The sequence below is a fragment of the Pseudophryne corroboree genome, chromosome 4 (assembly GCF_028390025.1).
Source record: "Pseudophryne corroboree isolate aPseCor3 chromosome 4, aPseCor3.hap2, whole genome shotgun sequence".
Classification (NCBI taxonomy): Eukaryota; Metazoa; Chordata; class Amphibia; order Anura; family Myobatrachidae; genus Pseudophryne; species Pseudophryne corroboree.
The window spans coordinates 715,318,279-715,345,317 of record NC_086447.1 but is presented as its reverse complement, the minus strand read 5'-3'; the positions used below and the strand labels follow the sequence as shown (position 1 = coordinate 715,345,317).

The 27,039-nt window shown below is 47.7% G+C and overlaps 1 protein-coding gene and 1 non-coding gene across 2 annotated transcripts in view; one reads left to right on the top strand and one right to left on the bottom strand.

Annotated features, from left to right (window-relative positions):
* LOC134910215 (centromere protein H-like) overlaps positions 1-27,039 on the bottom strand; it is a 249,427-nt gene that overhangs the window by 201,631 nt on the left and 20,757 nt on the right. Inside the window, exon 2 of the mRNA XM_063917996.1 lies at positions 11,405-11,545. Within this exon, the coding sequence (XP_063774066.1) occupies positions 11,405-11,545 (141 nt within the window). The remainder of the gene's footprint in view (positions 1-11,404; positions 11,546-27,039) is intronic.
* LOC134913611 (U8 small nucleolar RNA) lies at positions 4,600-4,730 on the top strand. The gene has a single exon (XR_010177315.1). It is a non-coding gene; the product is annotated as a U8 small nucleolar RNA (small nucleolar RNA).

Here is a 27,039-nt window from a genome sequence, read left to right as displayed (position 1 = left end):
GCTTAGTACGCATGCGCAAAGTTCGCACTGCGACTGCGCCAAGTAACTTTACTATGAAGAAAGTATTTTTACTCACGGCTTTTTCTTCGCTCCGGCGATCGTAATGTGATTGACAGGAAATGGGTGTTACTGGGCGGAAACACGGCGTTTCAGGGGCGTGTGGCTGAAAACGCTACCGTTTCCGGAAAAAACGCAGGAGTGGCTGGAGAAACGGTGGGAGTGCCTGGGCGAACGCTGGGTGTGTTTGTGACGTCAACCAGGAACGACAAGCACTGAACTGATCGCACAGGCAGAGTAAGTCTGAAGCTACTCTGAAACTGCTAAGTAGTTAGTAATCGCAATATTGCGCATACATCGGTCGCAATTTTAAGAAGCTAAGATTCACTCCCAGTAGGCGGCGGCTTAGCGTGTGTAACTCTGCTAAATTCGCCTTGCGACCGATCAACTCGGAATGAGGGCCATAAGACGTTGTCTTATATATGAGGGATGCACAGAGGGATATTTTGCCGGCTGGCATCCAGAATTAATGCAATGTCCATTCTGTCAGGAGGGTATTAGAGACCCGACACTGGACAGGTGATGCCGACTTTAAAAAGGCACATAGAGCCTTATAAGGGTGAGGAATTGTTTGGGGATGGTCTCTGGGACCTCGTATCCACAGCAACAGCTGGGAAGAAAAATTTTTACCTCAGGTTATCTCACAGCCTAAGAAAGCACTGTATTATCAGGTACAGTCCTTTCCGCTTCAGAAAAGCAAGCGGGTCAAAGGCGCTTCCTTTCTGCACAGAGACGAGGGAAGAGGGAAAAAGCTGCACCAGTCAGCCAGTTCCCAGAATCAAAATTCTTCCCCCGCTTCCTCTGAGTCCACCGCATGACGCGGGGGCTCCACAGGCGTAGCCATGTACGGTGGGGGGCCGCCTCAAAAATTTCAGCGATCAGTGGGCTCGCTCACAGGTGGATCCCTGGATCCTTCAAGTAGTATCTCAGGGGTACAAGCTGGAATTCGAGGCGTCTCCCCCCGCCGTTTCCTCAAATCTGCCTTGCCGACAACTCCCTCAGGCAGGGAGGCTGTGCTAGAGGCAATTCACAAGCTGTATTCCCAGCAGGTGATAGTCAAGGTGCCCCTACTTCAACAAGAACGGGGTTACTATTCCACACTGTTTGTGGTACCGAAACCGGACGGTTCGGTGAGACCCATTTTAAATTTGAAATCCTTGAACACATACATAAAAAAATTCAAGTTCAAGATGGAATCGCTCAGGGCGGTTATTGCAAGCCTGGAGGAGGGGGATTACATGGTATCCCTGGACATCAAGGATGCTTACCTACATGTCCCCATTTACCATCCTCACCAGGAGTACCTCAGATTTGTGGTACAGGATTGCCATTACCAATTCCAAACACTGCCGTTTGGACTGTCCACGGCACCGAGGGTCTTTACCAAGGTAATGGCAGAAATGATGATACTCCTTCGAAAAAAGGGAGTTTTAATTATCCCGTACTTGGACGATCTCCTTATAAAGGCGAGGTCCAAGGAGCAGTTGTTGGTCGGAGTAGCACTATCTCGGGAAGTGCTACAACAGCACGGATGGATTCTATACATTCCAAAGTCACAGCTGGTTCCTACCACACGCCTACTGTTCCTGGGGATGGTTCTGGACACAGAACAGAAAAAAAGTGTTTCTCCCGCAGGAGAAAGCCAAGGAGCTGTCATCTCTAGTCAGAGACCTCCTGAAACCAAAACAGGTATCGGTGCATCACTGCACACGAGTCCTGGGAAAAATGGTAGCTTCTTACGAAGCAAAATTCCATTCGGCAGGTTCCATGCAAGAACCTTTCAGTGGGACCTCTTGGACAAGTGGTCGGGATCGCATCTTCAGATGCATCGGCTGATACCCTGGTCCTTGGAGACAGGGTTATCTCTACTGTGGTGGCTGCAGAGTGCTCATCTTCAAGAGGGCCGCAGATTCGGCATACAGGACTGGGTCCTGGTAACCACGGATGCCAGCCTTCGAGGCTGGGGGGCAGTCACACAGGGAAGAAATTTCCAAGGACTTTGGTCAAGTCAGGAGTCGTCCCTACACATAAATATTCTGGAACTGAGGGCCATTTACAATGCCCTAAGTCTGGCAAGGCCTCTGCTTCAAAACCAGCCGGTACTGATCCAATCAGACAACATCACGGCAGTCGCCCATGTAAACCGACAGGGCGGCACAAGAAGCAAGATGGCGATGGCAGAAGCCACAAGGATTCTCCGATGGGCGGAAAATCACGTCTTAGCACTGTCAGCAGTGTTCATTCCGGGAGTGGACAACTGGGAAGCAGACTTCCTCAGCAGACACGACCTACACCCGGGAGAGTGGGGACTTCATCCAGAAGTCTTCCAACTGTTGGTAAACCGTTGGGAAAGGCCACAGGTGGACATGATGGCGTCCCGCCTAAACAAAAAACTAGATATTGCGCCAGGTCAAGGGACCCTCAGGCAATAGCTGTGGACGCTCTAGTGACACCGTGGGTGTACCAGTCGGTTTATGTATTCCCTCCTCTGCCTCTCATACCAAAAGGTACTGAGAATAATAAGAAAACGAGGAGTAAGAACGATACTCGTGGTTCCGGATGGGCCAAGAAGAGCTTTGTACCCAGAACTTCAAGAAATTATATCAGAGGACCCATGGCCTCTACCGCTCAGACAGGATCTGCTACAGCAGGGGCCCTGTCTGTTCCAAGACTTACCGTGGCTGCGTTTGACGGCATGGCGGTTGAATTCCGGATCCTAAAGGAAAAAGGGCATTCCGGAAGAAGTCATTCCTACGCTGATAAAAGCCAGGAAAGAAGTAACCGCAAACCATTATCACCGTATTTGGCGAAAATATGTTGCGTGGTGCGAGGCCAGGAAGGCCCCAACAGAGGAATTTCAGCTGGGTCGTTTTCTGCACTTCCTACAGTCAGGGGTGACTATGGGCCTAAAATTGGGTTCCATTAAGGTCCAGATTTCGGCTGTGTCGATTTTCTTCCAGAAAGAACTGGCTTCACTGCCTGGAGTTCAGACATTTGTAAAGGGAGTGCTACATATTCAGCCCCCTTTTGTGCCTCCTGTGGCACCTTGGGATCTCAACGTGGTGTTGAGTTTCTTAAAATCACATTGGTTTGAGCCACTTAAAACTGTGGATTTGAAATATCTCACGTGGAAAGTGGTCATGTTATTGGCCTTGGCTTCGGCCAGGCGTGTGTCAGAATTGGCGGCTTTATCATGCAAAAGCCCTTATCTGATTTTTCATATGGATAGGGCGGAATTGAGGACTCGTTCCCAATTCCTTCCTAAGGTGGTATCAGCTTTTCACTTAAACCAACCTATTGTAGTGCCTGCGGCTACTAGGGACTTGGAAGATTCCAAGTTACTGGACGTAGTCAGGGCCTTAAAAATTTATATTTCCAGGACGGCTGGAGTCAGGAAAACGGACTCGCTTTTTATCCTGTAGGCACCCAACAAAATAGGTGCTCCTGCTTCTAAGCAGACTATTGCTCGCTGAATTTGTAGCACAATTCAGCTGGAGCATTCTGCGGCTGGATTGCCGCATCCTAAATCAGTAAAAGCCCATTCCACGAGGAAAGTGGGCTCATCTTGGGCGGCTGCCCGAGGGGTCTCGGCTTTACAATTTTGCCGAGCTGCAACTTGGTCAGGGGCAAACACGTTTGCTTAATTGTACAAAATTGATACCCTGGCTGAGGAGGACCTTGAGTTCTCTCATTCGGTGCTGCAGAGTCATCCGCACTCTCCCGCCCGTTTGGGAGCTTTGGTATAATCCCCATGGTCCTTACGGAGTTCCCAGCATCCACTAGGACGTCAGAGAAAATAAGATTTTACTCACCGGTAAATCTATTTCTCGTAGTCCGTAGTGGATGCTGGACGCCCATCCCAAGTGCGGATTGTCTGCAATACTTGTATGTAGTTATTGCCTAACTAAGGGTTATTGTTGAGCCATCTGTTGAGAGGCTCAGTTATATTTCATACTGTTAACTGGGTGTAGTATCACGAGTTATACGGTGTGATTGGTGTGGCTGGTATGAGTCTTACCCGGGATTCAAAATCCTTACTTATTGTGTCAGCTCTTCCGGGCACAGTATCCTAACTGAGGTCTGGAGGAGGGTCATAGTGGGAGGAGCCAGTGCACACCAGATAGTACCTAATCTTTCTTTTAGAGTGCCCAGTCTCCTGCGGAGCCCGTCTATTCCCCATGGTCCTTACGGAGTTCCCAGCATCCACTACGGACTACGAGAAATAGATTTACCGGCGAGTAAAATCTTATTTTTTAATTTGATAAGTGAAACCGCTCCCCGGCCGCAGCATACAGGCGGCCGGGGGATGCAGGGAGAAAGCACAGCAGCGGCCATCAAGAACGAGGGGGCGGAGCTAACTCCCGCTCTTTTCGGCGGGCTCAGGCTCTCCGCTCCCCGGCCGCACACCGCTCCCCGGCCGCAGCATACAGGCGGCCGGGGGATACACCGAGACAGCAGCGGCCACCAAGAACTAGGAGGGCGGAGCCAACTCCCGCTCTGTTCGGCGGGCTTTCTCCGCTCCCCGGCCGCTGCACGACGAGATCATCAGTGAGGTTGATCCTTACCTGTTCCTCCTTATGGGGAAACAGACATGATGAATGGGGGAGGCTGAGTATGATTATACAGTTCCCCTGCACCACCCTGACCGACAACCGGGTGTGTGTCACTCTGATACCATCGCTCACTGATAATCACTAAAAACACCACAGTCCCCCGCTCCCCGGCCCGCTGAAAGCTTCTTTCCTCTCCTGGCTGCGCAGGGAGGATTCTTAACTTGCTTAACATGTATAAGGTATGAGGGGGGAAGGGGGGTGAAGCTTATTCCCCCCCGGCGGCAGCTCCCAGCTCTCATTGTCTCTAGGCAACACACCTGTCTCTGGGGTTTGTAGCTTTTCTGTGCAGTGTGCTGCAGAAATATTGTTACATCTTGCTTTGGCTACATTCCTCCCTGCAGGGGAGTCCTCTGCCCGGCATTTCAGTCATTTAGATCAGGAAACCTGCTCTATTACAGGAGCTGGGACTCTGCTCATTAATAATTAAAAATCTACTGTGCAGTATTTCTTTACCCTACAAATACACAGTATTTTTCTACCCTATTAGGTGCACAGTAATTATCTACCCGGTTGGGTTCACTGTGGTGTGAGATATATATAGATATATATATTTAAGTGTGTGTGGGTATGTATATAGATATATCCATACAATACCATATATAGGGGATAAAACAGACACTTCCGCAAGGTTTTCTAATAACAAGATACCCCACCTTGTCATCTGGTGCACCTTAATTAGCGGTACACTACATACAGGGCGGGGTGTTGTCCTCCCTTTATTATTCCTTGGTGTCACTAGTTACTAATGCTATTTGTAATTTGGGGAATGTGTGTAAGGCATCAGACAAATAGCGCTGTGGCTCAGTACGCTAGTAGCGGGTATCTGAACAGGGGTTTGAATCCAAACAAAACTTTAAGGAGAGCTCCTATAGCCTAGGGCTAAGACTCCTGTCCCACAGCGCAGCGCTACTGGTTCAGGTCTCCGCTGCTCCAGAAAGTTTATTTGAATCGTGTCGGTCACACATTATAGCGCAGACCTTACATAGGGCTGTGTTTGTTTAACCCACCTTTTCTCCTTTCGTTTGTCTCACCTGGGATAGTCAAAGAATTCCCTCTTAGGTGTGAAGTATGCGGTGGAGCCATCTGCAGAGCCCTCCACGCACCTGCAGGACACTCCTGTTTCAACAGCTCAGATTATGCAGGTAATGTCACTGGTAACCAGAGACCTTGTACGTCATTTCACCTCTCCAGGTTTCTAAAGGAACCTTGCTAACCTTCCATGTTACAATACTGATGATGTCGGTTTTCTGTGGAGTCTGAACCAGTGTCTCAGAATATCCAGGTGCATTATACAGCAGTTAGTCTGAGACTGCAGGTAAAGGAGGCGGACACGTCAAGTCCATCAGGGTTCGACGCCAATGACGAAATGACAGCAACTGGTCCAGTTTCGGATGAGCTGGCCAGGCTCCGGTAGACGGCCGGCAGACACCCGAATACACAATTTCAGGTATCAAACAATGTTTGTTTTCCTATCCTTTCCCCGCAGACGGCAGGAAATGGTATATCCCTCGATGTATCGCCGGTCCAACAAGCTGCCATTTTCCTGAGGCAACCTTGCTCAGGGATCCATCGAAGACATATACGGCAGCGGGGTTCTACCTTGTCCGGAGCAGGTAGGTTGTGGAACAATTGTCCTCTAGGTTACAGGATGTTTCGCATCAGGATCAATTGATACTTTGGTACGGTTAGAATCACGATTCTGCTTTATGTTCTTTGGAGGTCTCCACGTCTACAGACTCGGAATCTGCATTTTCGCTTGGGCTGTCTTAACCCGACGACCTCCGGGGCTGCGACAGTGACAGGTGAACATGAAATCCTACGGGGCAGATGGTTCAGGGGAAGGAACTTTCTGCAGGATTTCTTGAACCATTGGAGGTAAGTCCACTTTGCTTTCTCCTACTTCTGCCCCAGCTCCAAGACAGACCTTTACCGGTCTTTCCTTTAGAGTTTTACCGTGCCCTTTCAAGCTTTCGACTCCATACGGGCGATATCTCCGTCGCCAGGGGATCTAAAAAAAAAAACCTGAAGGTTCAACAACCTCGGTCCAGTCTGATTTTACATCATCCTATACACACTCTACAGGTCAGACTTTCCTACCACCTGGAGGGTCCCAGGGTGGGCGCAGGTCGGTGGAGGAAGGCTTGGGCGGTTACAGACTAGATTTTGAAGTACAACCGTCTCGGGAGTCCCTCGGCAGGGGTCGGCCGATTTACGATGACAAGAGAGACTGCAGGCGGCGCTTCATATGCTTCTAACCGCAAAGGGTGTTGATCCCTGTTTTTTACATATCATTTGAATCGAGACAGTTCTCCGGCTTTTGGTTTTTTCACGTTCCGATGCCAGTTGGCTCGGCCAGGCCTATTCTGGCCTTAGAATCCTTTCAGTCTGTGATTGCTAGTTTAAACAAGAAAGGGAGTTTTACGCGTCCCTTGTCTTCAGGGATGCCTGTTTACTGATTTCCCTTGGGTTTCCTCATCGGGCTTTACTCAGTCGCATTACAGGATTCTCATTTTCACTGTAAGTCCTTTCCTTTCGGTCTCTCTTCCGCTCCCACAGGTTTCAGGAAGATCACAGAATAACTCTTTTTCAGGGGGGTGACGTTGGTTCCCTAATGGGGCAATCTACTGCTACTATCCCACTCTGTACATTAGGTGTCTTCTGAAGATCCGGAGGATCCAGGAGCTTCTGGTTCGACTCGGATCCAATTTATGCTCCTCGTAGACGTTTTCTCAACACAAGTTGCGACGCAATGAGTGGTCGCCTACATTCCCCTCTGAGCGGGAGACAACAATCTTCTTCCCAGGTCAGGCCACCAGGTCGGACTCCTGGGCGAGGGAACATTCCCCGGAGTTTTGTCAGCTGGTCTGCTGTGGGCGGAGATTTCGAATCTACCTCAGGGCGTTCTGACTGACTTTTTAACTCTTTACTACTCACGGACGTGAGCTCTGGTGGCAGTAGCCGAGGATGCCCTCAGGGCTCCTGGGAGTTTCTGGTTATTCTATCCTGCCTCCTTTTCTATTTCTACCTCACTTTCGGTAACACAGGAGGGGAATATGCGTGCTAGTCCTCTCGGTGGCTCTGGTTGGGCCACCCATGACTTGAAGATACAGCTACACCTGTTGTCAGTAGAGGAGCCTTGGCTCCTACCTAGACTGGACTGTCTACTTCAACAGGGTCCTTTTCTTTGTTCAATCTTACACTGGTTTCATTTAACCGTGTGTCTGTTCACGAGACCTTAGAAGGGAGGAGTTCCCTAGTTCGGCTAGGCCTACTAGGCCCCGATTTCAGAAGTCTGTCACCTCTTCTCGCTTTTGCCACTTTTGGAAAACTGTATTGGAGATAAGGAAAAAAGGGGGTTTTCCCCTTCTTTCAGTTACCATTCAGCCGTCATCTTTGGTTTCTCTGGGAGGTTTTGCTCCGCTGCGCTTCAAACCACATTGACCTGAATTTTAGGTCTCTGCCTTTTTCGGTTTTCTTCCAAAAGAAATTAGCCTGGCGGCCGTAAGTTCGGGCTCTCTTTCAGGGAGTACTCTATTAGCTACTCCCCCGGCTGAGCTTCGGCCTCAGCGGTCGTTTCTTCCAAAGGGGATGTCCGTTTTTTCATATAAATCTGACACTAGTGTTTTTCAGTCCTCTTAGAATGTTGTCAGGGCTCGCTGACTCTCTTTACAGAGGTCTTAGGCTATTCAACGAAGTGTTTTTCTTCTTTGTTCTGTACGATGCTCCCGTACTAAGTAGCCGGGGTCCCAGCTTATGTTGGGCTGTTGCATACATCTGACCATTTCAGCGCACTTTACGCGCGTGGTGGGACCTTCGGGGGCAGCTGCCCGTGTGGTCTCCATGAATACTTTATGTTGCGCGGCTACTTGGTCGGACCGACATTCGTTTTGTCAAATTCTACAAGTTTGCCAATTTTGCGGCCTCTGCATCACAGTTTGGCCGAGCGGTTTTACAGGACTCTCAGCGCTCTCCCACCCGATTTGGGAGCTCTGGGACGTCCCCATTGTAACTACGCTCCAGTGGCCCCTAGTGGATGAAGGAGAAATCAGGATTTTGGTACTTACCGATAAATCCCTTTCTCCGATTCCACAGGGGCCACTGGACGCCCGCCCAGCGCTGTTCCTCCTTGTTTTTTGCTTAACAGTTTTCAGATCACCATATGACTGCTTGTTGAGTTCGGGCTAGCCGGTTGTTTGTTAGGTTCTGTTCCAGGTTTGGTTTGTGTTCTCCTGGTTTACAGGGCGTCATTAACATCCTCTACCTTACGGTTTGTTTATTCCAGCTCTCCTCGGGCACAGTTTTACGTAGACTGGCTTGGAGGGGAGATAGTAGGGGAGGAGCTAGCCACAGTGTGAGAATTTTAAAGTGCCAGCTCCCAATTACTGCCTACTATTTCCCCATTGTAACTACGCTCCAGTGGCCCCTGTGGAATCGGAGAAAGGGATTTATCGGTAAGTACCAAAATCCTGATTAGTCTCGTCGTCGTCGACACTGGAGTCAGACTCCGTGTCGACATCTGTGTCTGCCATCTGAGGTAGCGGGCGTTTTTGAGCCTCTGATGGCCTTTGAGACGCCTGGGCAGGCACTGGCTGAGAAGCCGGCTGTCCCACAGCTGTTATGTCATCGAACCTTTTATGTAAGGAGTTGACACTGTCGGTTAATACCTTCCACATATCCATCCACTCTGGTGTCGACCCCGCAGGGGGTGACATCACATTTATCGGCACCTGCTCCGCCTCCACACAAGCCTCCTCATCAAACATGTCGACACAGCCATACCGACACACCGCACACACACAGGGAATGCTCTGACTGAGGACAGGACCCCACAAAGTCCTTTGGGGAGACAGAGAGAGAGTATGCCAGCACACACCACAGCGCTATATAAACAGGGATTTACACTACACAAAGTGATTTTCCCTATAGCAGCTATAATACACAGTTTTGCGCCTAAATTTAGTGCCCCCCCTCTCTTTTTTACCCTATTGAGCCTGGAAACTGCAGGGGAGAGCCTGGGGAGCGTCCTTCCAGCGGAGCTGTGAAGAGGAAATGGCGCCAGTGTCCTGAGGGAGATAGCTCCGCCCCTTTTTCGGCGGGCTTCTCCCGCTCTTTATATTAATATTATGGCAGGGGATTTTTACACATATATAGTTTATTAGACTATATTATGTGTTTGCCATTTTAAGGTAATCTAATTGCAGCCCAGGGCGCCCCCCCCCCCCAGCGCCCTGCACCCATCAGTGACCGGAGTATGTGGTGTGCATGGGGAGCAATGGCGCACAGCTGCAGTGCTGTGCGCTACCTTAATGAAGACCGGAGTCTTCAGCCGCCGATTTCCAGGACGTTCTTCTTGCTTCTGGCTCTGCAAGGGGGACGGCGGTGCGGCTCCGGGACCGGACGACCGAGGCTGGGCCTGTGTTCGATCCCTCTGGAGCTAATGGTGTCCAGTAGCCTAGAAGCCCAAGCTAGCTGCAAGCAGGTAGGTTCGCTTCTCTCCCCTAAGTCCCTCGTAGCAGTGAGTCTGTTGCCAGCAGATCTCACTGAAAATAAAAAACCTAATAAATACTTTCTTTACTAGGAGCTCAGGAGAGCCCCTAGTGTGCAACCAGCTCGAGCCGGGCACAGATTCTAACTGAGGTCTGGAGGAGGGGCATAGAGGGAGGAGCCAGTGCACACCAGTAGTCCTAATTCTTTCTTAGAGTGCCCAGTCTCCTGCGGAGCCCGTCTATTCCCCATGGTCCTTACGGAGTTCCCAGCATCCACTAGGACGTCAGAGAAAAACAAAAAACACCCTAACCTATAGCCCCATACAAACGGTGCGATTTGTCCTTGCGATTTTGACTACATAGTCAAAATCGTAAGAAGCATTAGTGCAAATTGCATGTGCTCCCGCGGAGTCGGCATCATAAGAAAAAAAAAAAAATAGACTGTGCAGGCCTGGCAGATATTGGCTAGATAGGAGGCTCATGACTCAGTGCAGTTTCTAGCCGATATCAGCCATAAGCCGAAATCGCAGTGTGTACGCACCATAACTCTGCACATGTTAAATTTGCCCCACCTGCAGTGCACATGGTTTTGCCCATTAGAGAAAGATTTTGCGATAAACCCTGAATTAGGCCCTTACTGCTGCAGAAGTGCATAACACTTCTGCTGCACCTTTCCACACTATCTCCCCGCACTGGTGTCTTAATATAACATTGCAGTGACGTTGGGATAGAGAGGTCAGCGTGAGAGAGTGTTTGTAGGGAGAAATAAGAGGGAAAGGTTGGATCGAAAGAAAAAAAAAAAAAAAAAAAAAAAAAAGGGACCTTTGCGGACAGGTGTACAGTATAGCCTTGCCTGTGTGTCTCCGGGAATGAAACAGAGGCCTGCCGTGCACAGCAGGACTCTTAGGACTGAACATACATTTCACAACCGCTTTCAAAACAGTTGATACTGTATATTTTACCCAAGTTTGAATAAAAGTTATATTTTAAAATTTTCTATACATATTGTATATTGGTATCTCTCCCAATCTCTTCTTGGGACGGCACCCTGTTTTGATTTTATATAGTATTACCCAAACTTCTTGGAGAGCACCCCCAACCCCGAGTTACATGTATGGGACTCCCCTCTACTACCTTTTGTAATAGTTGGTCTTAGCATCATTCTCTTAATTTCCAAGTCTTGTGCAGAATAGACCCGGATCGGGGAATCTCTAAATTGAACAGCTACAAATTTACAATATTGCTTACTGGATTATCTGCATGCAGGATTCCAGACCCGTGCTGTCTTTAGAAACATTGTCAAGGCCTCCATGTGCACTGGGAAGACTGATTTCTAAACATCTGGCACTTATGTCACGAAGTTGTACAAATATGTCAGGCACATTCTCCCTATGAATGAAAACACAAACATAACCAAGCCAGGTTAGATTAACAAATAGTCAGAACATACTAAATAACATGGATAGAAGTGATGTCATAATAGACTGGACTTTTATTCATCACAGGAACACGTTTTATAAATAGGCACTATTATTTGGAGCTTGAGAAATTAAGGGTGTTTTATCAGATGCTTACACACAGACTTGATATAATAGGTCTACAAAAAGACTCTTCATAAACTCTCACAATGTTGTTGTGTTTGTAAGATGGATACACACTAATGGGCCATATACACTTGGCGAGGATTCCGATTTGGACGATGTTCGTTTTGCAATGATTAACGACCATTGTCCAAATTGGCTTGCTATACTAAACGAGGGAAAACCAACAATGAACGACCGCGGGGACACGCATTGTTCATTGGGGGTAATGCCAAGTTGATCGCAGCAGGAAATTTTTTAGCAGTTGGGCAAAACCATGTGCACTGCAGGGGGGGGGGGCAGATATAACATGTGCAGAGAGTTAGATTTGGGTGTGGTGAGTTCAATCTGCAATCTAAATTGCAGTGTAAAAATAAAGCAGCCAGTATTTATCCTGCACAGAAACAAAATAACTCACCCAAATCTAACTCTCTCTGCACATGTTATATCTGCCCCCCCTGCAGTGCACATGGTTTTGCCCAACTGCTAAAAGATTTCCTGCTGCGATCAACTTGGAATTACCCCCATTGTTGGTGCATACACACTGAGCAAGATCATTCATACACATCGGCGAGTGTGTAGGGGCCCATAAGATTATCTGTCCAATCTTTCTGGATGGAACGAAAACTGTATGGGAGCAAAGGACAATTGACCATTTGCTCCCATACACTGGAAAACACAAAAATGGTCAGAAAAAATAAGAATTTACTCACCGGTAATTCTATTTCTCGTAGTCCGTAGTGGATGCTGGGAACTCCGTAAGGACCATGGGGAATAGACGGGCTCCGCAGGAGACTGGGCACTCTAAAAGAAAGATTAGGTACTATCTGGTGTGCACTGGCTCCTCCCTCTATGCCCCTCCTCCAGACCTCAGTTAGGGAAACTGTGCCCGGAAGAGCTGACATTACAAGGAAAGGAAATTTTGAATCCAGTGTAAGACTCATACCAGCCACACCAATCACACCGTACAACTTGTGATAACCTTACCCAGTTAACAGTATGAACAACAACTGAGCTTCACTAAACGGATGGCTCATAACAATAACCCTTAGTTAAGCAATAACTATATACACGTATTGCAGAGAGTCCGCACTTGGGACGGGCGCCCAGCATCCACTACGGACTACGAGAAATAGAATTACCGGTGAGTAAATTCTTATTTTCTCTGACGTCCTAGGTGGATGCTGGGAACTCCGTAAGGACCATAGGGATTATACCAAAGCTCCCAAACGGGCGGGAGAGTGCGGATGACTGCAGCACCGAATGAGCAAACACAAGGTCCTCCTCAGCCAGGGTATCAAACTTGTAGAACTTTGCAAATGTGTTTGAACCCGACCAAGTTGCAGCTCGGCAAAGCTGTAATGCCGAGACCCCTCGGGCAGCCGCCCAAGAAGAGCCCACCTTCCTTGTGGAATGGGCTTTTACCGATTTTGGATGCGTTAATCCAGCCGCAGAATGAGCCTGCTGAATCGTGCTACAGATCCAGCAAGCAATAGTTTGCTTTGAAGCAGGAGCACCCAGCTTGTTGGGTGCATGCAAGATAAACAGCGAGTCAGTCTTCCTGACTCCAGCCGTTCTGGAAACATATTTTCAAAGCCCTGACTACGTCCAGCAACTTGGAGTCCTCCAAGTCCCTAGTAGCCGCAGGCACCACAATAGGTTGGTTCAAATGAAACGATGACACCACCTTTGGGAGAAATTGGGGGCGAGTCCTCAATTCTGCCCTGTCCATATAGGAAGATCAGATATGGGCTTTTACATGACAAAGCCGCCAATTCCGACACACGCCAAGCCGATGCTAAGGCCAACAGCATGACCACTTTCCACGTGAGATACTTTAGTTCCACGGTCTTAAGTGGCTCAAACCAGTGGGATTTCAGGAAATCCAACACAACGTTAAGATCCCAGGGTGCCACTGGTGGCACAAAAGGGGGCTGAAGAATATGCAGCACTCCCTTAACAAATGTCTGAACCTCAGGCAGTGAAGCCAGTTCTCTTTGAAAGAAAATGGATAGGGCCGAAATCTGGACCTTTATGGACCCCAATTTTAGGCCCATAGTCACCCCTGATTGTAGGAAGTGCAGGAATCGACCCAGCTGGAATTCCTCTGTAGGGGCCTTCCTGGCCTCACACCAAGCAACATACTTCCGCCATATACGGTGATAATGTTTTGCTGTCACGTCTTTCCTAGCTTTTATCAGCTTAGGAATAACTTCATCCGGAATGCCTTTTTGCGCTAGGATCTGGCGTTCAACCGCCATGCCGTCAAACGCAGCCGCGGTAAGTCTTGGAACAGACAGGGCCCTTGTTGCAGCAAGTCATGTCTGAGAGGCAGAGGCCATGGGTCCTCTGTGCGCATTTCTTGCAGTTCCGGGTACCAAGTCCTTCTTGGCCAGTCCGGAACAATGAGTATTGTTCTTATTCCTCTCTTTCTTACTATTCTCAGTACTTTTGGTATGGAAGAGGAGGAAACACATACCGACTGGTACACCCACGGTGTCACTAGGGCGTCCACAGCTATCGCCTGAGGGTCACTTGACCTGGCGATATCTTTTTAGCTTTTTGTTGAGGCGGGACGCCATCATGTCCACCTGTGGCAGTTCCCATCGGTTTGCAATCAGTTGAAAGACTTCCTGATGAAGTCCCCACTCTCCCGGGTGGAGGTCGTGTCTGCTGAGGAAGTCTGCTTCCCAGTTGTCCACTCCCGGAATGAACACTGCTGACAGTGCTTGCACGTGATTCTCCGCCCATCGAAGAATCTTTGTGGCTTCCGCCATTGCCATCCTGCTTCTTGTGCCGCCCTGGCGGTTTACATGGGCGAGCGCCGTGATGTCTGACTGAATCAGCACTGGCCGGTTTCGAAGCAGGGGCTCTGCTTGACTCAGGGCGTTGTAAATGGCCCTTAATTCCAGTATATTTATGTGTAGAGAAGTCTCCAGACTTGACCACAGCCCTTGGAAATTTTTTCCCTGAGTGACTGCCCCCCACCCTCGGAGGCTTGCATCCGTGGTCACCAGGACCCAGTCCTGTATGCCGAACCTGCGGCCCTCGAGAAGGTGAGCACTCTGCAGCCACCACAGAAGAGACACCCTGGCCCTGGGGGACAGGGTGATCAGTCGATGCATCTGAAGATGCGATCCGGACCACTTGTCCAACAGATCCCACTGAAAGATCCTTGCATGGAACCTGCCGAAGGGAATGGCTTCGTATGAAGCCACCATCTTTCCCAGGACTCGCGTGCAGTGATGCACCGATACCTGTTTTGGTTTCAGGAGGTCCCTGACCAGAGATGCTAATTCCTGGGCCTTCTCCACCGGGAGAAACACCTTCTTCTATTCTGTGTCCAGACTCTTAACTAAGAATTTCACCAAATCTACTGATTGCAATTCTTTCATACATTATGAAAGCAATCATCACAAGAACTGGCTAAAAAGTATACCAACCAGTCAATTTCAACGTATAAGACGTAATTGTACTAAGAAGGAGACTTATCTATGCCAATCAGAATCGTTAAAGAAAAATTTTATTGCTAAAGGGTTTAATCCTGATCATATTGAACAGACTCGCCAATCCTGCCTCACTTTAGATCGAACCCAATTACTTTCCTCTAAGGTTAATAATAAGGATACACCTAATGATGTAGCTATCATTATGGGCTTTAATAGTCAATATAAACAAGTAGAAACCATCTTCAAGAAACATTGGGGAGTACTCACTAAAGACCCCATATTGAAAGAACATATCGGGGCGACCTAAATTTATCGGAGGGCCAAGAATCTTAAAAATAATTTAGTAAAAAGTGTAATACCTGTTAACATCAACACAGGGAAAATTACCTCCAAAGGTTTTTACAGGTGTGGCACATGTAGTATGTGCAAAGCCTGTAAACACGATAAATCTAAAATTACTGAGTACAAATCAAACCAGACCAATAAGGTATATGAAATAAAAGATTTTATTACCTGCCATAGTCAATGGGTTGTATATGTATTGGAATGTAGTTGTGGACGACAATATGTCGGAAAGACTAAACGCAAACTCAAAGAACGTTTAGCTGAACACGTAAGAAACATACGAAAAGGTTTATTGACACACAATGTGTCCTCCCATTTCAAAGATATTCATGCATGCAACACAAAGGACTTGGTATTTTTTTGTGGGATACAAAATATTAAATCTAATTGGCGTACTGATACAAGGGAGGAGGATTTGGCTAAGGCAGAGATGCGTAACATATATAAAATGAAAACAATGATGCCGAACGGGTTAAATGCTGAATTTGAGCTCAAGTGGTTCTTGTAAAAATATATATGAGCAAGAAGTATTTTATTCTAACATATATTTTTCTTTTCTTTGAGTATCGGAAAATGAATCTGATGGTGGTTTTAAAGATTTTACTTTGGGCCAAAAAGAGGAAGCTATATATGTATGAATCACCAATGGAGAATGTAATCAGACGCTTCGACATTGCCTAGCAACGCACCACTGACAGACTGAACCGGGATACAGAGCTGAATCACTTCCTGTGTCAACGACTCTTTACCGGAAGTCGTCATGGACGAAGCGTCCCAGCTACCCGGACGGCGTGTGGGCCAAATACCGGATGTAGAACTTTTACATATGTACGGACTCTTTGTTAGGAGTTTTCTACAACTGGAAATATATATATTGGTGTTCTGAGTGATAACATAAGATCCTTTTTATAATATATGGTCCAGATTGGTGTTGCGTGAGATATGCGCTTTTTGATGACGTTTTATATTTTATTGACATATAACATCTGTCTGTAAATAGAATGTATAACGGGAATTTATTGTATCAGTGTTTTTTTAGGATGGTTTTATTCTTTTGTGGATCCATATTACTGTTTTTAAGTAGAATAAGGAGTTCTTTTATCTGTTTAATTTACATCATGTGACCGGAATCAAGGAGGTATAAATATGGCCTCCAGATGACCATTCAGCACACTTTGAAAAAGGACAAGGATCCGAAACGCGTTAGTGTGCTGTGGCCTCCAGACTAGAGACATCTCCATTGGCTGTCTGGTATAGTATGATGCTTATGCCACATAAGCTTCTCCTTATATTCCGGATTTAGGAGTATTACCACCCATCATTCCTTGTCTGTTCAGCCGGTGGCGGTGTTTCTGGTCAAAGGTTTTTATATTTGTTTTATCTGTTTTTATGGTCCTTTGTACCAATAATTTTTTTCCTACATTCATTTTTTGGTCAATATTTGAGGATCGTGACTATAAGGTCTCATTGAAGATATTACTGCACGAACTGTTGATCCCAGCATAAAAAGAAACCTTTATGCGAACACAGGGAATCATCAAAAGGTCAGTTCATTGTGGGTGATCATATACTGGCTATATATTCGGAGATAAAGGAGACACTTTGAAAACGGTGGAAAAAGATACCTTTCAATGCATATAGGGCATTCATTGAAGGTCAGTGCTTGACAGGTTATCTCTGCCCTTTATCCTTTACCTCATATGAAGCAATAGGAGAGGAGGAGGAGGAGTGTGCGACAAACCTATAAAGAAACCTTTTGGTGCATATAGGGCACTATTCCAAGGTTAGTGCCTAAAAAAAGTGCCTGCATCTCACCATATATTGGTGGGAAGGATTGTCCCCCACTAACCTCATATTTTCCTCTCTTTGGGCATAACTTCTCGATTGGTGGAGTGAAGACACCCTAGGGTTGTGTGATCCTGAACTGACTTTGGATAGTCACTACAAACAAGAGGAATAACGATTTATGCTGACGGCGCTGTGGTTTTGTTTCTTTGTTGTTTTTATCTGATTGTATGTGGGCTAGGTGAGCTCGGAAACAAAATCTAGCTGCAGTCTTTGGCTGGCGCAGGTGGAGTACTATTCTTTTTTGTGTCCAGAATCATGCCCAGGAAAAGCAGACGCGTCGTAGGAATCAGCTGCGACTTTGGAACATTCAGAATCCAGCCGTGCTGTAGTAACACTTCCTGAGAAAGTGTTACGCTGATCAACAACTGCTCCCTGGACCTCGCCTTTATGAGGAGATCGTCCAAGTACGGGATAATTATAACTCCCTTCTGCCGAAGGAGTATCATCATTTCGGCCATTACCTTGGTAAATACTCTCGGTGCCGTGGACAGGCCAAACGGCAACGTCTGGAACTGGTAATGACAGTCCTGTACCACAAATCTGAGGTACTCCTGGTGAGGTGGGTAAATGGGGACATGCAAGTAAGCATCTTTGATGTCCAGCGACACCATAAAATCCCCCTCTTCCAGGCTTGCAATAACCGCTCTGAGCGATTCCATCTTGAACTTGAATTTCTTTATACAAGTGTTCAAGGACTTTAGATTCAGAATGGGTCTCACCGAACCGTCCGGTTTCGGTACCACAAACATTGTGGAATAGTAACCCCTTCCCTGTTGAAGGAGGGGCACCCTGACAATCACCTGCTGGAGGTACAGCTTGTGAATTGCCGCCAGCACTACCTCCCTTTCCATGGGGGAAGCTGGCAAGGCTGATTTGAGGTAACGGCGGGGGGGAGTCGCTTCGAATTCCAGCTTGTATCCCTGAGATACAATTTGTATAGCCCAGAGATCCACCTGTGAACGAACCCACTGGCTGCTGAAGTTTCGGAGACGCGCCCCCACCGCACCTGGCTCCGCCCGTGGAGCCCCAACGTCATGCGGTGGACTTAGTGGAAGCAGGGGAGGACTTTTGTTCCTGGGAACTTGCTGCATGGTGCAGCTTCTTACCTCTACCCCTGCCTCTGGCAAGAAAGGATGCACCCCTGACCCTCTTGCCTTTTTGGGAACGAAAGGACTGCATTTGATAATACGGTGCTTTCTTAGGCTGTGAGGAAACCCGAGGCAAGAAAGTGGACTTTCCAGCTGTCGCTGTAGACACGAGGTCCGACAAACCATCCCCAAACAATTCCTCACCCTTATAAAGGCAAAACCTCCATGTGTTTTTTAGAATCAGCATCTCCTGTCCATTGCCGAGTCCATAAGACCCTCCTGGCAGAAATGGACATAGCATTAATTCTAGAGCCCAGCAGGCAAATGTCCCTCTGAGCATCTCGCATATATAAGACGTCTTTGATATGACCCAGGGTTAGCAAAACAGCATCTCTGTCGAGGGAATCTATGTCGTCTAACAGAGTATCTGTCCACGCTGCTACAGCACTACACATCCAGGCTGAAGCAATAGCAGGTCTCAGTAGAGTACCAGAGTGTGTATACACTGACTTCAGGATAGCTTCCTATCCGCAGGCTCCTTTAAGGCGGCCGCATCCTGAGACGGCAGGGCCACCTTTTTAGATAAGCGTGTCAGCGCCTTGTCCACCCTAGGGGATGTTTCCCAACGTAACCTGTCCGTTGGCGGGAAAGGGTACGCCATCAGTAACCTCTTAGTATTCACTAATTTCTTATCAGGGGAACTCCATGCTTCTTCACACAATTCATTTAATTCATCAGATGGGGGAAAAGTCACTGGCTGCTTTTTCTCCCCAAACATATAAACCCTCTTGGTATTAACCGGGTTACTCTTAGAAATGTGTAATACATCTTTCATTGCAATAATCATGTATCGGATGGCCTTGGTCATTTTAGACTGTAAATGTGCCTCATCATCGTCGACACTGGAGTCGGACTCCGTGTCGGCATCTGTGTCAACCATCTGAGATAGAGGGCGTTTATGAGCCCCCGACGGTTTCTGAGTCGCCTGGGCAGGCGCGGGCTGAGACCCCGGCTGTCCCAAGGCTGCAGCGTCATCAAACCTTTTATGTAAGGAGTTTACATTGTCGTTTAAGACCATCCACATATCCATCCAATCAGGTGTTGGCCCCGACGGGGGCGATACCAAACTTATCTGCCCTTGCTCCGCCTCCACGTAACCTTCCTCAAACATGTCGACACAGCCGTACCGACACACCGCACACACAGGGAATGCTCAGACTGAGGACAGGACCCCACAAAGTCCTTTGGGGAGACAGAGAGAGAGTATGCCAGCACACACCACAGCGCTATATAACAGGGATTTACACTGCTAATAAGTGATTCTCCCAATAGCTGCTTGTTTGTATTGATTTGCGCCTAAATTTATGTGCCCCCCCTCTCTTTTTAACCCGTCTTGTACCTGGATACTGCAGGGGAGAGCCTGGGGAGCGTGCGTCCAGCGGAGCTGTGAAGGGAAAATGGCGCTGGTGTGCTGAGGAAGAAGGCCCCGCCCCCTCAGTGGCGGGCTTCTGTCCCACTTTCAGTGTAAAATAATGGCGGGGTTTTTACATATATACAGTGCTAGATTGTATATATGTATGTTTTTGTGCCAAAGGTACCTCAATTGCAGCCCAGGGCCCCCCCCCCCCCAGCACCCTACAGTGACCGGAGTGTTTAAGTGTGCTGGGAGCAATGGCGCACAGCTGCGGTGCTGTGCGCTACCTTCATGAAGACAGGAGTCTTAAGCCGCCGATTTCGTCGTCTTCCAGCTTCTGTTCTTCTGGCTCTGCAAGGGGGACGGCGGCGCGGCTCCGGGAACGGACGATCGAGGACAGGTGCCTGTGTTCGAACCCTCTGGAGCTAATGGTGTCCAGTAGCCTAAGAAGCACAAACTAGCTGCAAGCAGGTAGGTTTGCTTCTCTCCCCTTAGTCCCATGTAGCAGTGAGTCTGTTGCCAGCAGAAACTCACTGAAAATAAAAAACCTAATAAATACTTTTTTCTAGTAAGCTCAGGAGAGCCCACTAGGAGCACCCAGCTCTGGCCGGGCACAGATTCTAACGGAGGTCTGGAGGAGGGGCATAGAGGGAGGAGCCAGTGCACACCAGATAGTACCTAATCTTTTCTTTAGAGTGCCCAGTCTCCTGCGGAGCCCGTCTATTCCCCATGGTCCTTACGGAGTTCCCAGCATCCACTAGGACGTCAGAGAAATTAGTTAAGTCCATTTGATTTAACCAATTTATCTGAACAACCGGTTTTGACCATTTTTCAAATTTTGGGAACAAATGGTTGATTATCATTTGCTCCCAGATGATGTTCGTTCCAGCCAGCAATGCTGGACAGATAACCTTACAAGGCCGTATTCGATAGTGGTTGGGTCCTTTCCGACAGCACTCTATTTTATGCTGGGCCAAACCCGACAGGTTTGGCCCGGTCCCGACAGTCAATCCAACTTTTTTTTAAAAAAGTCGGATTGACATTGTTGGAAACGGGGGCTAAAACCTGTTGGATTTGGCCCAGCTTCTGACAATACACGTGTCTCGAGCCACTGACCCACATGTATTCCGACAAGTTGGATTTCCAGAGTTATCCAAAAACTGAGCCCAGATTGAATAGGTCGGAAACGTTTCCGACCTATTACAGTCGGAAACTGCCGTCTTTCCAAGTCAAATTTAATATACCCCATAGTATGTATCCAGCTTGAACCCCTCCTCTGCAGATGACAAAACTGTAAATTCATGCTGAAGCAAGACTCACAAGGTGTTTCTTTTTAAATCACATTTGCTTTGATCTGCTAACTTCAAGAGCAATTTGGTTAAAAATAAGGAAATCTTGGGGCTTAAACCCCCCTCCCATTGTGAGGTAACAGCCTACCAGAATGGTAATATTGGGCCCAATTCAGATCTGTTAGCTCGCTAGCGTTTTTCGCTGTGCAGCAATCAGGGCACTACTGCGCATGCACTGCAATGCGCAGCCGCGTCGTACGGGTACAAAGCGGATTGTTGCTGTGCTATGGATTTCAGGAAGAACCCATTCGCACAGCTGATCAAAAGGAGATTGACAGAAAGGCGGCGTTTCTGGGTGGCAACTGACCGTTTTCAGAGTGTTTGGAAAAACGCAGGCGTGTCCAAGCGTTTGCAGGGAGGGTGTCGGACGTCAATTCCGGCCTTGAACAGGCTGAAGTGATCACAGCTGCTGAGTAAAGTCAGACCTACTCAGAAATTGCACAAACTGTTTTTGTACAGGCCGGCTGCACATGCGATCGCATACTTGCACAGCTAAAACACACTCCCCTATAGGCGGCGACTATCTGATCGCAGCGCTGCAAAAAATAGATAGCGAGCGATCAGATCCGAATTAGGCCCATTGTCTTACCCGTTAGCTCTTGGTCGAAAAGGATATATGACCACAAGTCTTTATTAAATTTTATTCTTTATTAAGAATTACATTTTATACGTATTATGTTCCATCTACAAAGTGAAAGTTACAGACATAAGATAATATTAGTTTATGCCATATACATCAATGGGCTGTCTGCAACAATCTTCAGATACTCGTCTTTTCCAGCATCCTTGAAAGAGATTGTATTGACAAGAACACTAGGGGTATATGCAATTGCGGTCGAATTGACGCGAAAGTCGAAAAACGGGACATATTCGACAAAAAAAACATGTCGAATTGGATTCGTCAATGCAATACAGTACTTTGACAAAATACCTTCCGTTTCAGATTCGACTTTTTCAAATCGACATTTTTCAAAATTCGACATGTCTGCAATGGTCAAAATGCGGCTTTTCGACAAAAGTATATTCAATTGAAGAATGACAATTAGACAACAGTGCTTTTCGACAGCAATTTCGTCATTTTCAGTCCGCCTCACTTTGCTGGTGGGATCTAATAAAAAAAAAAATTAAAAAAAAAAAAAAAAATTTTTTTTTTTTGCTTTTTGGATTGCTAATAGCATATTTGAAGGGATTATCTACTTGGTTTGTCTTTTGACTCCCAAGTATCATTTAATTGATTTTTTAAAAGAATATTTTTTTCTTCACTCTGCTGAGGGAAATGTACCCATGATTTCACAGTTTTACCCAGGATACACTTCTGCAAAGCCACTCCAGTATTGGACCAGTTTACCCCACTCTACCATGGACGTCCTCAGTGGCGTCACAACGTGGGTGCGACCCGCACCCGGGTGTTCCCCTCTGAGGGGTGACACCAAAGTGTCGGCTCCTGCTCAGTGGCAGGAGCTGGATGCTGCAACCCGGCTCCTGTCACAGTGCAGAAGCCAGCACTGCAGATTCAGCAGTCTCCGGGTGAAGCCCGAATCCCCCGGACCCACAGTGTGCCGAAAACGGCGTCGGGACGCGAAGCCACGCCCCCTTCCATGAAGCCACGCCCCTTTTCACCCGCGACCGCACCGGGTGTTTTAAAAGTAAGTGATGCCTCTGGACGTCCTACTTGTGATGTGGACCTGAACCACCGCCATGTTAGTCACTCTTTCAGGTGAGATATATTGTCCAAAACTCCATCTTGTCCGAGTAACCCGTGTATATGCGCAGTGTTGCTGGGACCTTTTGTTCTTTCCCAGGGTGGAGGAAACGCTCTCAAATTAGCTCCTCATTCTCTTCCACGGGTCTTGCAGAGTATCCTTCCCAAGTGGTGTGGATGTGAAGAGACACGACATTTCCCCTGATGTTCCATGGGCGACCTACTTGTGATGTGGACCTGAACCTCCGCCATGTAGCAAACAACCCCCCTCAGGTGAGATGTATTGCCCAAAACTACCTCTTGTCCAAAGTCACCCCGGCATGTCCAAAGTGCAGCCCTCCGGCATTTGCAAAACTGCACATCCAATCATGCCCTGACAGCAATGCTTACGCTGCGTCAGGGAATGTTTGGATGTGTAGTTACGCAAGTGCCGGAGGGCTGCATTTGGGACAAAGGCCGCTGTAACTGCTTGTGTCAAAAAGTGTTGCTTGTACCTTGTCTTTTCCATACCAGGGGGACACTATTACCAATAGCTGGAACCTCATACTATTCTTTTCCACAGGTTTTGCAGAGTATCCTTCCCAAGTGGCTTGAATCTTCATGGATGAAAAGGGACACGACAGTTCCCCTGCTGTACCATGGGCGACCTAACAATACCACTGCATCTCATATTTTACATTTTAATTTACTAATAATTTAAATAAAAACCACACAAAACTTCTCATTTTAAAAATTTATTGAATCAATGTAACATTTTATTTTATTTTGGAAATAAAAAATAAAATGTAATAAAACAAAAAAGTAGTTTGTTCTTCTTTACTTGTGTAGATATCTGTGGGAAAAAAAAAAACATTAAGTAAAGACACTATTGATGTCATGTTCATTCTTTTCCCAAGAATATTTGTGGAACCACACAGCCCAGCATGACCCATTGCTGGGCTGTGTGGTTCCACAAGGGCAGGCGGTACAAAGTTTCTTGCATATATACATTGAAACATGGCTTTACTCACCTTGGTACGCACAACACGAACTACGCCGTCCACTTCAATTTTCCACCCAATCCTATGAATAAGCCAAAAATAAACACTAGTGAATAGTAAATTCACACAACAGTGAAAGCCTATTGTACACCAATACAAAAAGGTTTTTTTTTTTTTACAAAAAAAGTGGTATCAGAATAGCTCTTTGGCCCATCATACATGTAGCCACAAGGAGCTTTCATCCGTTACCACACGCGCCCGCATACATGCCCGCGCATGTATGCCTAGACATATAGCTCCTTGGTAGTACCCGGTCACGGGTGGGGGAGCCCAACACAAATATAAAACAATAGTAAGAAAAAAAAAAAAAAAAAAAAAAAACTAATGGGAGGGGGAGAAAGGGATACATGAAAAACATAAGAGTAAATAAAACAATACGGCCGGACTTATGGTGGTTGTCCGTCCGGATCCTTTTCTTCCTCCTGATGAGGCGTCGATGCCCTGGGCGGCTGGAGAGTGTGTTGACTTGGCCTCGGTGCCCGTGCGGGTGTAGATGTTGCGGCCGGTGTTGGTGGTGGAGGCATCTGGTGGGTGGGGTACATCCCTGTATATCCTTGGTACAGCTGTTACAGTCTATACCAGGATGGTGGTGGAGGAAGGGAAAGAGGCGTCCATGTGGCTTGTGATGGCGGAAGTGGTGGATCACCAGCGTGTTGATGAGCTGGCTCTGGGAGCTTATTGTACATCATCTGCAGTGTTGCGATGATCTATTGGCTGGATGCCGAATGTCGTTGGCTCTCCGACATGTTGTCAATGCTGTGTGCCAGGCATGATGTGTTCTCCACCAGCCGATTGATGGATGTGGCCAGAATGAGAAGGAGGTCCATAGTCTCCCTGTGATCTTCTCGTCTGGTCTTCTGCATTTCGGCCGTGCTGTCAGCTTGAGCCTTTTGCATTTCAACCAGACCGTTTGCCATCTGCTCCATTATCTTCTCAATGGCGTCCAGCCTGGTTCCAACGACATTCGTGTAAGTATCCTGGCGGGAAGTAATCTGGGATGCCAGGGTGTGTACCCTCTGAACATTTGAGGGATCCTGCCCTTCCTGTACGTCTGCCACCAATTGCATTTGTGCAGCTGAAAAGAAAATTAGAAATTAGTATACACATTCATACATTTGTTTGAAGGCTCACAATTCGATATTTACTCACACAGGGATGTAGAAACAGCAGGCTGCTGCACTTCCACTCGTCGTCCTGACGAATCGTGTAGGAGATCCGGCCTGTAGAAGGAACCAATCCCCGACGCAAGTCCGCTGCTGGTCCGTGGCACTTCTGTTTGCAATAGAGAAAAAAAAAAAATTAAAGTTAGTAAACTATACAAAAATGGTGCACCCAACCCCCACCCCTCCCCCAAAATAAAAGTAAATACAAACCTTCTCCATCCTGCGGTGCCGCTGCTCCAGGAGCTTCGCTTGTCCTCAATTCTGGAGACTTTTCAAGGGTCCGGCTGGATACTTCTGCGCGGCTGTCTTCAAACCCAAGAAAAGTCTCATCCGTAAACCCTGTAGACTCAAACAGTTCAGGTGATGGGTCCACAAGGGTAGTGTCTTGAGGCTCTTCGGTCACAGTCCCAGAGCTCCTGGAGAGATGACGATCTGGTGATGGCCTGCGCGCAGGAGATGTAGTTTGGCGCCCATCTGGTGGTGTGGTCGCCGACGGTGTCTGACGCACAGGTGACGTTCTGCGCGCCGATGTCTGGCGCGAAGGTGATGGTCTGCGCGCTGACGATGTCTGGCGCACAGGTGACTTTCTGCGCGCTGACGTCTGGCGCGCAGGTGACTTTCTGCGCGCTGACGATGTGTGGCGCGCAGGTGATGATCTGCGCGCTCCCGATGCTTGCTGCGCAGGTGATGGTCCGCGCGCTGCTGCCTGCTGCGCAGGTGATGGTCCGCGCGCTAGCGATGTCCTCTGGGCAGGCGTGTCTGTGGGGAAAAAAAAAACCAAACCACATTAGCAAATACAAAAAAAAAAAAAAAAAAGAAGGATTTAGTACAGCTCATGTGAATATATTCTTACCATCAAGACTCCTTTTGGACTGCTTATCTCCCGCCGTCTTCAGTCTTCTGGGCGGTTCTTCCTCCTCGGGAAAGCCAGCAGGACGGCTGGAGTCCACACCTCCGCGAACTCCTTGGACCATGGCAGGGTTCATGCGCCTTTTAATGACGTCCTCCCAGGGTAGCCACTTCAGATTGAGAGCCGGGCCACCTCCCGTAGCTGTCTCATGTCGGCACTGAATCCCCATCTTCTTTTTGGTCTGTCTGCGGCAATCACTGTACCGCTTCATGCAGTTTCTGGTGCTCCGGCGGTTTCCAGATACTGCAGTGACTTGTCTCGCTTGGTCTTAGCTCCTGTGGTCTGTGGCCTTAGTCCATACAGAACGTCGTAGGACCTGTCGACGTCATCCACTAGGGCACAGTTTCCACCTCAGTGTATCTGGGTCCACGCGGCTTCTTCGGTCCTGCATCTTCACCAGAGGCTTCCTCCTCCGACTGCTCCTCTGGCTGGCTTCTTGCCTTTAGGGATTAAAAAAACAAAACAAAACATGCATTTAATAAGATCGGTATGTACCTGTGAGTGTCAGTATCCCTGGCAGTGCGCAAAGATACCTGTAGGTGTGCATGGCAGTGCGCAAACTAGGGTGTGTCAAGTTGGATACCAATTGTGTCTGCAGGTGTTGTCAGTATTTACCTTTCTAGGCTCTCTTTTTCTTTGACTGATCCATTTGGTCCCTTGACGACCGCGGCTGGTCACTGCATGCCTGGTCGGTCGTATCCTCCTCCTGGGTCGGCTCCCACTCCTCGTTGCTATGCAGGGAAAGTTCTTCTGAGGGGTGGGTGGGGGAAATCGGGCCCGCTTGTCCCTGGACATCTCGGTTGTTATTATATTATATTATATTATAATATATATATATATATATATATATATATATATATATATATATATATATATATATATATATATATAGATATATATATATAGATATATATAGAGAGAGAGAGAGAGAGAGAGAGAGAGAGAGAGAGAAAGTCCACACTCGCTGCTCCAATTTGCAACCTGGGCGGTGCTCC